General features: G+C 46.5%; 1 protein-coding gene across 2 annotated transcripts in view; it reads left to right on the forward strand.

Annotated features, from left to right (window-relative positions):
- The first annotated feature begins 256 nt into the window (after positions 1–256).
- LOC144752013 (ras-like protein family member 11A-like) overlaps positions 257–13,608 on the forward strand; it is a 217,727-nt gene continuing 204,375 nt past the window's right edge. Inside the window, exon 1 of one of the 2 annotated variants that reach the window (XM_078639974.1) lies at positions 257–640. In XM_078639974.1, the coding sequence (XP_078496100.1) occupies positions 493–640 (148 nt within the window). In that variant the 5' untranslated portion in view covers positions 257–492. The remainder of the gene's footprint in view (positions 641–13,608) is intronic. The other variant, XM_078639973.1, reaches the window with a different exon arrangement.

Below are 13,608 nucleotides of genomic sequence, written 5' to 3' on the forward strand. Positions count from 1 at the left end.
CTACTCACTCCAGACACAGGATAACGTGAACTCTGTGGGAAGAGTGTGCTTGACACGGGACAGCGTGAACTCTGTGCGAAAGGACCTTGTGTGCCTGACACGGGACAGCGTGCACTCTGCGTGACGGCAGTGTGTGTACCTGTGCGGGAGCAGAGGTGTGCACCAGCTTGTCAGGGAACGACACAGCCGTGAAGTATTAACATGGAAATCCGAGCCATCACTGAACCCATGAATCAATCCCGCCGCCCCTGGCGTCATCTGATTGGCTTAGGGCTGCTGGCTCCGAGTCCCACGGCAGGCTCCCTCCAGACTCACAATCCTCTCTGTTCTCGAGGAGACAACTTATCCGGTTGGCGGGAGGACCGTTTTGTGCTGCTTGGGGGGAGAGGAAAGAAAGGCCCCTCCCACGCCCGCGTCCCCGGGGCAGCAGGGTAGGAAACAGAGGAAACCCACTGCTATGGCTCGGATGGTCTCCCCGTCAGGGCTTAAGGGATGCGTCTGACACTCAGGGATGCCAACATGTCCCAGCACTCGAGTAACTTTCTCCTGGTGCCCATCCCGGAGTACCCGCCCCCGGACTGCGCGCCCAACAAGGTTATCAAGATTGTCGTGCTGGGGGGCAGCGGCGTTGGCAAGACAGGTGAGGGCGCCTGGTGTGATGGCTTACATCCTAACAGTTAAATGTTTTTCTATGCGTTACTACGCACGAGGGTTTTGGGGTGTCTGTGATTACCATAGAAAGTAAAACTACAAGTGCCAGCATGCTGGTGAGTAAGAATCCAGGGCTGGAAGAAGATGTCCCCCTCGTGGACTGGGACCGGTTGAGATGAAGCACATCTTTTAACTTTATAATTACTATTTGTATAGCGCTTAGAAATTCGGTGGCCAGCCGCACTTCTTCCTATCTTCTTTGTTGGGTTGTCTTGAAAATAGTTCATTTGTTGCTGTCGGGACATCGTTTTGACTGTGCTTACCGGCTGTTCAGCACATGGAGTTTTGTCACACCGGGCTTCTTACGAATTTACGCATGAAACTACACGTCCCAGAATGCAATGGTAGTTGGTTAAAACTCTGTAACTAGTTGCGGCCAGGGCCCCTTTATAAGATTTTTTAAAGATACCTTTGTATACAGAGTATTTTAAATCGCGTCACAAATGGCATTCTTCTGCTTTGGTGTTACTGTTGAATGGCAAAATAATTGCCTTTCATTTGGCATCCAGGTGCACGAGATTATTTATTTTCTTAAATGAACCTTGGCTGAAGGTCTCACACGAGACTGAGTCATGTGGCACCTGCTGTTTCAGACTGTCTTCTTTCCATCTATTTGATATTTCTGTTGCAGGAAGGTGGTAGGTTCTATGGGTGGAAAATGACTGAGGCTAGGTTGGGTCTTTCTGCAAGATGTATACTTAACGCCAACAGACCAGAGGTGTATATATACTCCTAGCGTATCCCACTTGCGCAAATTGTATGATCGTGTGCGAATCACCTTGTCTCCAAGTGCCTCGGTTTCTTTTTTTGCCTCTCAAAAATAGTTCTTTGAAACCTGATTAACATCAGGATAATATTCGATATAAAAAGTGATAGTTTACAGTTTCACTCCATTTCTAAGCTCGAAAGTGCCCCGGGGCCTCCAGCTGGTCGGACGGGGAGTTGTAGAGGCTTTACTTTTGTTTTCGAAACTCACATTCAGAGCTCTTCCCATTGGCGGTTGTGCTTTCCGAAGGCCAGTGCTTCGGCGTCGCTGCTGGTACGGGACCGCTGCTGAGACACGCAGCGCGGGTCCTTTTGTATTCCAAGAATTGCTCGCCAGAAAGGCGTGGGGGGGTTTGCCATAATTCAACTTTTGTCATGGTTACGTCTTTCCATTTTAGTGAAACCATTACAGAATATTAAATATGCGTGAAATGCCTAAGAAAACAGCAATTTAAAACTCCCCCTGCGCCCAGCGAGAGGTTAAAGTCCACGTTAAACATTTGCAAGGGCCCGGATTCTTTTTTTAATCATTTATGTAGGGTATTTTTCTTGTGGTGTGTGCGGAGCTGAGCTTCTTGGCTAACCACAACTGTCTTTGATTGTGTTGCTTTTGTGACTCGATTTTGAAAGGCTTCGAAGGTGATCTTTACTCAATTTTCGATGAAATACATATGCGGAGGCCGGAAGTGTTTGTTTAATGAAACAATAAAGTTGTCTGTGCTCCTAGGGGTCTCATGAAAGCTTCAGTTATGATCAGGTTTCTGTGTCCCACATGTTATCCAACCCCACTTCAGACTTGTTATGGGAACCAAAATCAGCCCTGGAGATATGTTCCTACCAATCCGAATTTTACATTGTATGCGCGACAGTCGAGCCTAATCTCCTAAATTGAGGTAATAGAAGATTTTTTTCCCAATTCATTTTTTTAAATAAAAGATTGCACACTTTTCTAAATATATTGGCTAAAAAGCAATAGGTTTTACAAGAAATGCTAAAGAGGAACTGTAGAAATACTCCAATACTTAAGTCTTCCACAGCACAAAAGATTAATATTTCTCTCCAACAGCAAATCACATGTGTCTGCGAAACATATTAAGTGCCGGATACGCGTCAGGCAAATAGCTGTTCCCTGGGTCTTGTAGTGTCTGGTATAGTGACTAATCTAATGCCAGGAAACACAACATCATTTTTGATGCTGCACTGGCACCCGTTGCCCTGGAGGGGTCACTGATTATTAACTAGGCCATGGCTGCTCGAAGTGCTGGGGCAGCCGAGGGTTATTCATCACCACCAGGCTGCTGGGCTCCAGAAAGTATCAATCCATCTTGTTGCATGTAATGCAATGATGCCAGTGTCCACATTGCTCCGGCATGTAAAGCACACAGTTCCTTGACAGGGTTAATTTTGCCACTACTCGGTTATGTAAAGAACCATTCCCCAGCACATATCTAGCATGAGATGTGACACCAGCAACTCTCATTGGCTCAGGATTTAAAGCCCCAACACCACACTTGCATACCAGCATATCAATTACCTTCTCCTTCTTGGGTGCACTTTTCTACGCCACTCTACTGCTAAACCATTGCACTCTACGCCTATTCACTTTACTCAAAACCACTGCACCGATGCCAACTACTTTGCACCGCTGCACTTTGTGCCAATATACTCAACAACATTCTACTGTATGCCACTGTAATCTACGTCACTACACTCTACGTCACTCTACACCATTGCGTTCCACATCACTACATCTACGCCACTCTATTCTACTCTGCACCACTGTACTCTATACCACTCTTTCTTCACCACTCTGACACTGCACTCTGACACCCTACTCTGCATGACTGTACTCTGTGCCACTGCACCACTTTACTCTAAACCAATCCACTCTACTCTGAATCACTCCACTCCTATGCCAATGCACTCTATCCTTCACCACTCCACTCTATGCCACTTCACTGTACGTCACTCTGCATCGCTCCACACTTTTCCACTGTACTCTATGGAAATCCACTCTACTCTATGCCACTTTACTCTACTATAAAACTATCTACTCTATTCCACTGCAGTCTAAACTATTCTATTGCACTCTGTGCCAATCTCCACTCATTTTAATACTGCTGCAGTCTATGCCACTGCAGTCTACACCACCATACTATACGACACTGCACTCTACGCCACTGTACACATTGCACTCTGTCATTTTACTCTGCACCATGCGCCACACTCTCTGCCCCTCTACTCTGCCACTGCACTCTATTCTGCACCGCTCTACGCCACTCTACTGCACTTTACACCAATGCACTCCACACCAGTTTAATTTACTGTGCACCACTGCACTCTATGACACTGCACTCTACACCATAGCACTACAGTCTAGACCACGGCTCGCTGTGACACTACCCTGCACCACTCCACTCTACACCACTTCACGCTACTCTGAAACAATCTACTCTACACCTCTGCACTCTGCCACTGCATGCTACGCCCCTCTGTGCCATTGCACTCTACAACACTGCAGTCTACTCTGCATCGCTCTACTCTATGCCACTGTGCTCTACCGGTCATCACTGCACTCCACACCAATGCACTGTACAGCACTTTACTCAAAACCAATGCAATCTAAGCCACTGCACTCTTGACACTGCACTCTACACAGTACCACTACAGTCTAGGCCACTGCACTCTGTGACACTACCCTGCACCACTCCACACTCCACCACTTCACTCTACTCTGAAACAATCTACTCTACACCTCTGCACTCTGCCACTGCACTCTATGCCCTCTGCGCCATTGCACTCAACGACACTGCGGGCTACTCTGCATCGCTCTACTCTATGCCACTGTACTCTACTGGTCATCACTGCACTCTACACCAATGCACTGTACAGCACTTTACTCAAAACCAATGCAATCTAAGCCACTGCACTCTACGCTAATCTATTGTGCACCGCTGTACTATATGCCACTTCACTCTAGGCCACTGTATGACTTTCCACTCTGACGCTTCACTCTACAATTCTCTACTCCATTAAACTCTGATACACTCCATGCCATTTCTATTTCTAATACACTCTGACGCTCTACGCAAATACGTCTGTCACTCCATGCAACTCTACTCAGCTCTATTCTATGATGCTCTACTCCTCTCTGACATTCTACTCCCCGGTACGCCACTCTACGCAAAATCCTCTATTCCACTCCACTCGACTGACAGTGTGCTCCACTCTAGGTCCTTCTACTCTACAACACTCTACTCACTCCACGACATTCCACAACACTTTACGATACTCCATGACACTACACACCACTCCACTGTACACCACTCTATGCCACTCCACTCCTCTCCACACCACTCTTCTGTACACCACGCTATGCCACTCCACTTCACTCCTCTCCACTCTTCTGTACACCACTCTATGCCACTCCACTTCACTCCTCTCCACTCTTCTGTACACCACTCGATGCCACTCCACTCCACTTCTCTCCACTCTTCTGTACACCACTCTATGCCACTCCACTTCACTCCTATCCACTCTTCTGTACACCACTCTATGCCACTCCACTTCACTCCTCTCCACTCTTCTGTACACCACTCGATGCCACTCCACTTCTCTCCACTCTTCTGTACACCACTCTATGCCACTCCACTTCACTCCTATCCACTCTTCTGTACACCGCTCTATGCCACTCCACTCCACTTCTCTCCACTCTTCTGTACACCACTCAATGCCACTCCACTTCACTCCTATCCACTCTTCTGTACACCGCTCTATGCCACTCCACTCCACTTCTCTCCACTCTTCTGTACACCACTCAATGCCACTCCACTTCACTCCTATCCACTCTTCTGTACACCGCTCTATGCCACTCCACTCCACTTCTCTCCACTCTTCTGTACACCACTCTATGCCACTCCACTTCACTCCTCTCCACTCTTCTGTACACCGCTCTATGCCACTCCACAAACTCCAATCCATGCCACTCTTCTTTCCCCTACTTACTTTTTGCCACGGTGAACAGCAGCCATTCTGATGTACAGCATTGCTTGCATAGGTGGGACCTATTGTCTTGGCCTATGCTTGTTGTGTATTATTACTTTGTTATTGGCTGCTGTTGAATTCTTACTAAAGAAAGAAAAGCATACCCTGAGCCTCCGGTCCTGACGTAGAATTGTGTTTACTCTAAATCCCCAAGTAGCGATCGGACTGCCATAAAACCTATTAATGCTGATGCAAGTTTACTTTATATAATTGGTATTACTCTTCTTTGTTCAAGCAGTCTTATTCTTTTTATAATCTGTTTTTGCACGAGATAAGTGATACCTATTCCATGCCCAAAACCAGCCTCCAAGAGTAGGTATTGGCTGTTCCGCTCTCTGTGCCCTGGTGATGAAACCCTGAGGAGTAGGCTGTTGTCATGCTTGCATTAGCAATGCTTGTTGATGGAGGTGGGCGAACCAATAAATTAACAGGGAGAGCTTAACCAAGGACTTCATTGGCTCAAAAAGCCTGTGCACGCGTCGAGTCAGCAAGCCACATGTAAACTAAAAACGTCCTAACGTCTTTTCAAAATTCATAAAAGTGTATTTCTTTAACATGCGGTAGTGTTTCACATTGGAACATCCGATCATATCACTCAGTGTATTGAGAGGTATTTATTAAAAGTGATATTTTTTAAACATCCCGACCCCCGCCTGACCGCAATGCCATTAGTAAACAAATCGGCGTCAGTTGTCAGAGGCGTCCTATATGATTAAAATTAATGTATGATGTTATTCCGCAGACTTTTTTCCCCGCAGGAAATCACAACGTGGTTGTTACAACCATTATTCCGCAAGTCGGAACAACGACTTGCGGAGTGGGGGCGCTGGATGTCGGAATAGTATAATTTACTATTCCGACTCCAGTCTGTGCAGACAATAGGGAAGGTGTTGGATTTTAAATCCAACACCCCCCCCCCCCTCCGAAAGTCGTTGTTCCGACTTGCGGAGTAAGGTATGCGGAATCACAACGCGGTCATTGTAATGACCGCATTGTGATTCCCTGCGGGGAAAAAGATTTGGGGTAAATGTTGTTTACTGATTGAAATTAGTTTATTAAGTCAAACAATAGGTTTTTGTGCCCTGCACATCCTGAACTCACCTAATTGAAGGGAGGTGCCCTTGTATTTGATACTGAAGCAAAAAGGAGGCTATGAGAAATAAAATATTTGCCTAGGATCATGCAGTTTGGTTAAACAGGGAAGCAGAGATTGACCCCATGTTTTCTGGTCTCCGTTTTAGTTCGGCCACTAAATGAGCACCTCTTTCTTGATATGTTTTATATCAAAGGTTACTGCTTTGTCTTTAATTCTTGGCACAAAAAGCTTATATCATGAGTAGAAGGATGAAAATACATGGACGCTCGGCTCGTTTTGAGCTAGAGGTTGGAACCTCGAGTCCTAGCTAGGCACTGGCTCAAGCCTTCGGTGGCTCCTCTACTTATTGACATGACATCTTGGTGTTGAAATACCAGCTGTTTGTTGTTAGCCAACTCAATGGTACTCATTTTTATCAACCTAAGAAAGATGAAAGGCTGAGTGGAACTGCAGAGAGTCAAACCTTTGACCATAAGATGCAAGTCCCAATACTAGAGTGGATACATTGGTTCACTGAGCCACCAAACCCAGCCATGGTCAAGGGGCCCAGGTGCATGTGAGTTCTGCAGGCCTTAGAGAACTGCCTTGACTTGCAAAAATAACTCAAACAAGAGGATAACCACATCCATGGTGTGGCAGCCATGTTGGTGTTATGATGGAAAGGATCAAGAACCAAGACCCGGAATTGGGGATTAGGATTGGCGAACTCGATTTAAAATGAGTAAATTCTTGCACGGAAGCTACAACTAAGCCAGCAGGGGGAGTTAAGGCAGGCACATATGCCAAGGCCAGAGTTGGCAAAAAAGGAAACCGTGAAATGGCCGCCATTAAAAGAGGGGGTGATGAAGGCTGCATGGGCGGGGGGGGGGGGGGGAACTGTACTTGGTTAGGACATGAATCTGGATAATAATCCCATGAAATTGGAGCTAAATCCGTTCTACCATGGCAACAAGGTGCTGGGTTGAAAGTGAGATGGAGGGGCACCTGTGCGTGGCATTTCAGGTAGTTTCTGGCTCTTAGCTGACAATAGTGAATTGAATGGTTTATACATTAACACCTTGGACAGTGGACCTGTCAGAGAAAGAAAACCAAAGTATTTCCAATGCTTAGCGTGCTATTTTTTCAAATGCCCTCTGTCCTAAGGGCACCACCCCAAAACATAGGGTGAATGTCAATTTTTGTGTCCAATTTTGAAAAAGCACCGCTTGATGAATCAAATACGAGAGATAGATAACTCTCCCAATATCCTTGTATATAGACGCTGAAACACGCCGCCTCTACAGCAGAGGCGGCGTGTTTCTGAACTGGAGGAATGTCGCGGTTTTGGTTTATTGTGACCAACAAACGAGGTGACTACCGTGGAAATATTCGCCCTTTGGGAATTTTGAATAATATATACCCTCAGCTATAATACCATGGACTCGTAATTTAAGATCGCTGATCTAATAGAAGGTATCGGTTTCTAGTTAGCTGTGTTTATGCATACACTGAACTAGATGAAGGACAATTTCATGAAGTGTATATATACTACTCTTAACATAGAGTCTGTCGTGGGGAGTCGGAAATAAAGGACTTTCCCCCCTCTTCTTGTTGGATAATACCGCGCACGGGACTGCTTTTCTGCCCTGAAAAAGTTCTATCTTAGAACGAAACGCGTTGGCTGGCTTTTGTCTAAAATGGAACATTAAACAAGCATTGAAATACATATAAAGACTCAGCGTCTATATACAAGGATATTGGGAGAGTTATCTATCTCTCGTATTTGATTGGACTGATTCATCAAGCGGTGCTTTTTCAAAATTGGACACAAAAAGTGAATTGAATGGTTTCAGGACTAGACTGGACCAGTGGCTCAAGGTTTCTAGGCTGCTTCATTCCTTCAAGTGTGTGGAGGGGAAGGGGTGGCTGTTCTTATCCTAAATGACTGGGCTCCGGCATGGGAAATGAAGGAAAGTAGCACTGAGGCTCAGTAACTGGGCAGGGCTAAGAAGCCAATATGTCTGACGTACATTTAGCATCCTGGCTAAGATTCTAAAAAGCATGCTACAGTGAAAAAACAAACAGACTGGTTTTTGTATTCAATTCAATCTATAAAAGCATCATACAACATAAACAAACACGAAAAATGCAATTCATAAAATATAAGGATAAAAAGTATGGTAATAAAAACATTGTCAAAAAAACTATAATAGCAGCAAATATTTTTAGGACAACATGGACCTGCAAGCTCGAACAGCTGATTTAAAACAGGCCCGATCTGCAAAGTAGCTTCAGCATTAGATAGTAACAATACAAATCTAGAGGCAGGCCTGCATTGATCAACATTATGTCAATTCTTTTAATTAAAAAGAGTCTAGTGCACCTTGCATAAATTTGACAAAAGAAGGTAAAATGGAGCATCGATTGGCCCAATATATTCTTGCAGGGGCAGGGCTTAGCATTGAAAATCTGCGCAAAGCCCAAGGGGAAGCATAGCAAATATTTCATTGTATCTGATCTGAAACGGAATAACAAAGAATGTTCCCAACGGCTATATACATGCCAAATGTATTCAATGGAACAATCCGATTCACTCGGGTTTAAATAGGCCATCACATGGGCTTCCCCTCCGATTCCCTTATCTGACGAGATTCCTCATTGTTATAACCTGTTTTTGCCACGGTCTTTTTGTTTACTCCAGTGCAAGATAGTGGGTCAGTGGAGGCAGATTGCATACCAGTCTTACAATATTCTGCCTTCAAATATGCCAACCAAGGAATGAGTGACCCTCTGTCTAGGGAGCGACAATCCATTCTAATATCTTTCGATAAGGCCTCCTGGGAGTTCCTCCAGATTACAAGCCACAGTAAGACTGGCCAACCCGTAATGCGATTTTCTAAATAGGTAAGTCCAAGTTCTTTTGTGCCGCCCCATCTCTCGGCTGCCTTTACCGGCCAAAATCCTGGAAAAGGTAGTCCACAAAGAGCTCACAGCCTTTCTGTACTCAAAGGATTTCCTTAATCTCGTTCAACAGCCCACCATTCGACTGAATCTGCCCCGGTGGTGGCCTCAGGGGACATTCGGAAGCTAGTGGATTTGGGAGGACAAGCTGCTCTGATCCTCTTGGACCACTCAGCTGCATCCGATATGGTTAACCATGAAGTTCTGATCGACAGGCCTGAGAGGGTTGGCATTCGCAGTGCAGCATTATTCCTTTTTAAGTCCTGTCTGTGAGAAGCTGGCCTGGTATATGATATCCACTAATGTAAGTGATAGCTGTGGAGAGCAGCCTTCAGGCTGAGCCCAGAAGGAGTTAAAAGCAGCTTGTTTTTACCAGAATGCAATCTTATAGTATAGATTAAATGGAAAAAGAACACACCAGGTTTTATAAAACGATATTTATTATATAATACTCTCTAGCACGTTTAGATATCTCCTATCCAGAGATGAACACAATGCACACAATACTTTGCATAAAAATACAGTAAATAGCACCGAATACACAGTGGACCCCCCCCCCCCGGGAGGGGGTGGGCGAGGGGCTACCCATATAATAAGAAAGTGGTTTAAGATCCACGACTCGGATCAAGACCTGAGCGAGAGGACGTAGAAGTGCTGGGGACCCAAGGAACAACCCCAGGTGACTAGATAAGGACCCCACGGAGAGTGTGTGCAGTGTGGGAACACAACTGCGTTCTCCTTACAAGCCAACGTGTAAGTCGCTGTTGGATTTTTAAACATTAACAACCCTTCCCGGTGGACTCTGAAGAAACCCTGTGGAAGACAGAAGGCTGGAGAGCCACCCCACCTGTGGATACCCTAGTACTTAGGTTATCTACACCAAGGAAGCCGTGTGCATAGGTGTGAAGTGGTGTCAGAAACCGCCGTCGAACCCAATGGAGGACTTCAGGCAAATGCCCCTGCAGAAGAAGTAGAAAGTGTTTGGTGGAATCCGGAGGTGGATTCTAGTTGAGAGGTACCTGCAAGCAGTGGGGACAGAGTCTATGTCACTCAGGAGTGGCCAGGAGATCTGGCAGATGAATGCCCACCGAAGTCGGGTATTGCAGAAGAGTTGACAGTGACCTTGACAATGCAGCTGTGAGGGCCAGGAGACGCTGAGGAAGACAAGGAGCCATGCACAAGCTGTCCCATGTCGGAAGTCGAGAGGTTGATGTCCGGCGGGAGCACCCACCAACAAGCCTTGGCAATTGCAAACTACATGGATGTTGAAGAAGGTGCAATGTCAGGACCAGCAAGGTCCAGGGGACTCACCACAAGGAGGAGAGTCCGGGCAGGCCCCAAGCAATCGGGGGAGCCCAAAGGAAACAAAGCTGACCCTTGACAGGACCCACAGGCCGGAGGCACTGGAGTAGCAAAAGGACCTCCTAGCAGCTCACCAAAAGATGAAGACCACAGTGCAAGCAATGCAGGATGGATGACGATTTTGGTCACTGGAGATTGTTGGGGCTACTTGGAGCCCAAAGATCTTGGTGAATGGAAGACAACAAGCCTTTGCAACAGCAAGTCAACGTGGTGCACAGGTGTTCGGTTCCTGCGGCTCCCACCGAGGGATACTGGCCTCAAACTTGATGAGAGGGCAGGGCAGGGCTCGAGAGTTGTGGAGAACCACCACCTGTGTTGCAGAACCTTCCTGAGTCAGTAGGAGCTCAGGATCAGCAGACCAGGCAGCCTGGTTGATGTGCCTGCAGATGCAGGGAAGTAACTCCTTCACTTCAAAGGAGATTCCTTCAAGTGTCTTGGATGCCCACAGGCCTTGGAAGGTTCTTGTCTGGGGCACAGGCACAGACGATGCAGCAGACTGAAAGGGGGACGGAGTCGAGCCCAAACTAAGTCCAGCAAAGTCCAGAGTGCCCAGACGGTAGAAAATGAAGTGGCGTCTCAATTGAATAGTGTCCTATGACAAATCTAGGGACCCACCCACAGGTAGGCCTTAACTACCCTAAGGAAAGCATTGGGACAATTCAGGGGAGGGTTTGGACAGGGGGGAGGTTACTCCTATGTCCTTTGTCCAGTTTCGCACCAGAGCACTGGGACACCAAATGTGCTCCTCATGCAAACTGAATGTCGCTGGCAAGCGCACCCACCCAGCCCCAATACACTAAATCCTGTCTGGGAGGTGGCCACACCTCCCTGTGACAGGATACCTATTGTTCTGCCTTCCCCTGCTCGAGCCTGGCTCAGCAGCAGGAGAGCAGAATCTTGTCTCTGGTCGGCAGCAGCCATGTCGTGCTGTCCGGGTCTAGAGGACTGGTACCGGGAGCACTGAGAGCCTAACTGAGTGCTCTTCCAGTGCTTGGAATCATACCTCCCATACCGTTTACAGTGGGGGGGTCTGATTCCAACATGTTTGATACCAGACATGATAGGATGCGTTGCAGCCGATTTGGAGATGGTACTCGCGTAATTAAGCGGTGCCCCACTATATAGTATATGGCTGCTTCACTTACAACCCGGGAGAATGGACTCCGTAGGCTGTAGGGGTGTCCTGCTCATGCATGGGCACCCTCATACTTAGAACCAAGCACCCTGCCTTCAGGATTACAAAAGCCTGCTATACAGGTGACTTATAGGTTTTAAGTGCAGTGACCCTATATATAGAAACCCTATATCTTTCGTAAGTGGTGCAAGCACCAACTTACACAGGCTACAATGGCAGACCTGTAGGTACAGTTTTGATTGTCTCCCATGGGTGCATAATACATGCTTCAGCCCATGGGGGGACCTCTGGGGTACCTTAGTACCATATACTAGGGATTGATAAGGGTACCCCAGTATCCAATCTGGGATGTACCAAAGTACTGAACATAACAATTTAGGGGACAAAGTAGAGAGACTGGGGTCCTGATTAGCAGGATCCCAGTCAGACTAGTCAAAAACCGCTTGGCCCCAGGCAAAATGTGGGGGTAACCATGCAGAAGGATAGTACCTTCCTACACTTTCTTACAAACAGAGTTCATAGTGGAGCTTAACAATGGTATTCTGATGCATTCTCCCTACCTTGTGGGGTGTCTCAGGGATCCTCCCTGTCCCCTACTTTATTTGACCTCTATATTGACCCACTGGTACAACTCATCCAATCCTTTGGCCTATCGACTATCTTGCCAACGACACTTATAACATTGTGTTGATCCCCGATGATAACTTTGCCATAGTTTTTAAATCTTAATCATTGTCTTACTCTCGTATCTATTTGGATGCAGAACTTTTTTCTAAAACTCATTGTTGACAAAACGAAGGTGATTCTTTTTGACAAGAACACAAACCTCTGGATCTATAAGCAAGAGCCACAATTTCGACCAATTCACACAGTCAAAGGCTGATGATAGATCCATAAATGGTAAGTAGAGGGGGAGACCTGATTTAGATTAAGGCACTGCTCAACCGTTCCCACTTTGGGCCTGAATGAGATCGGCTGGTAGCAACATGGGAGTGATCGATCCCCTTTTTTAAAGATAGGCACAATGATAGATGTCCCTACGTGTCAGGCAAGGAGGAGTGGGCAAGGTTGTTCGAAACGTCAGTGAGCAGGGGTGCCCAAAACATAACATCGATTGGGACACCGTCAGGGCCCGGCACCTTACCACTGACACTTTGATGACGTCTTCAACTTCTGTTAAGGTCATCCGGAAGAGTGATACAAGACGCAAGTCTATAGAAAAAGTGTCAGAGGTTAATGGTGCGGCATACATTTTACGAAAGCGCTCCTCCCATATATTACTAGCAAGATGGAGCTAGAGGGCCAACTTTTAAGCTTCAACTCTGATACATTGGTCCTGAAAGGATTACTGTTATTCAGCTGTGATTCTTGAACTAGCATGTACCATTGAGTCCTGATTAAGTCCTTCCACTGTTTAGCCGGGATCTTTTTATATTGCTTACACAGTAGGGTCCTCAATGCTGAGTCTTGTGTTTAGAAGCCAGGGCTAAGCGCAATGCCCTGTTCACCGCTGAACATTCAGTATTAAACCTTCCTGGGAGGTTCAGTGTAGAGG

The sequence above is a fragment of the Lissotriton helveticus genome, chromosome 4_2, assembly GCF_964261635.1.
Source record: "Lissotriton helveticus chromosome 4_2, aLisHel1.1, whole genome shotgun sequence".
NCBI lineage: Eukaryota > Metazoa > Chordata > Amphibia > Caudata > Salamandridae > Lissotriton > Lissotriton helveticus.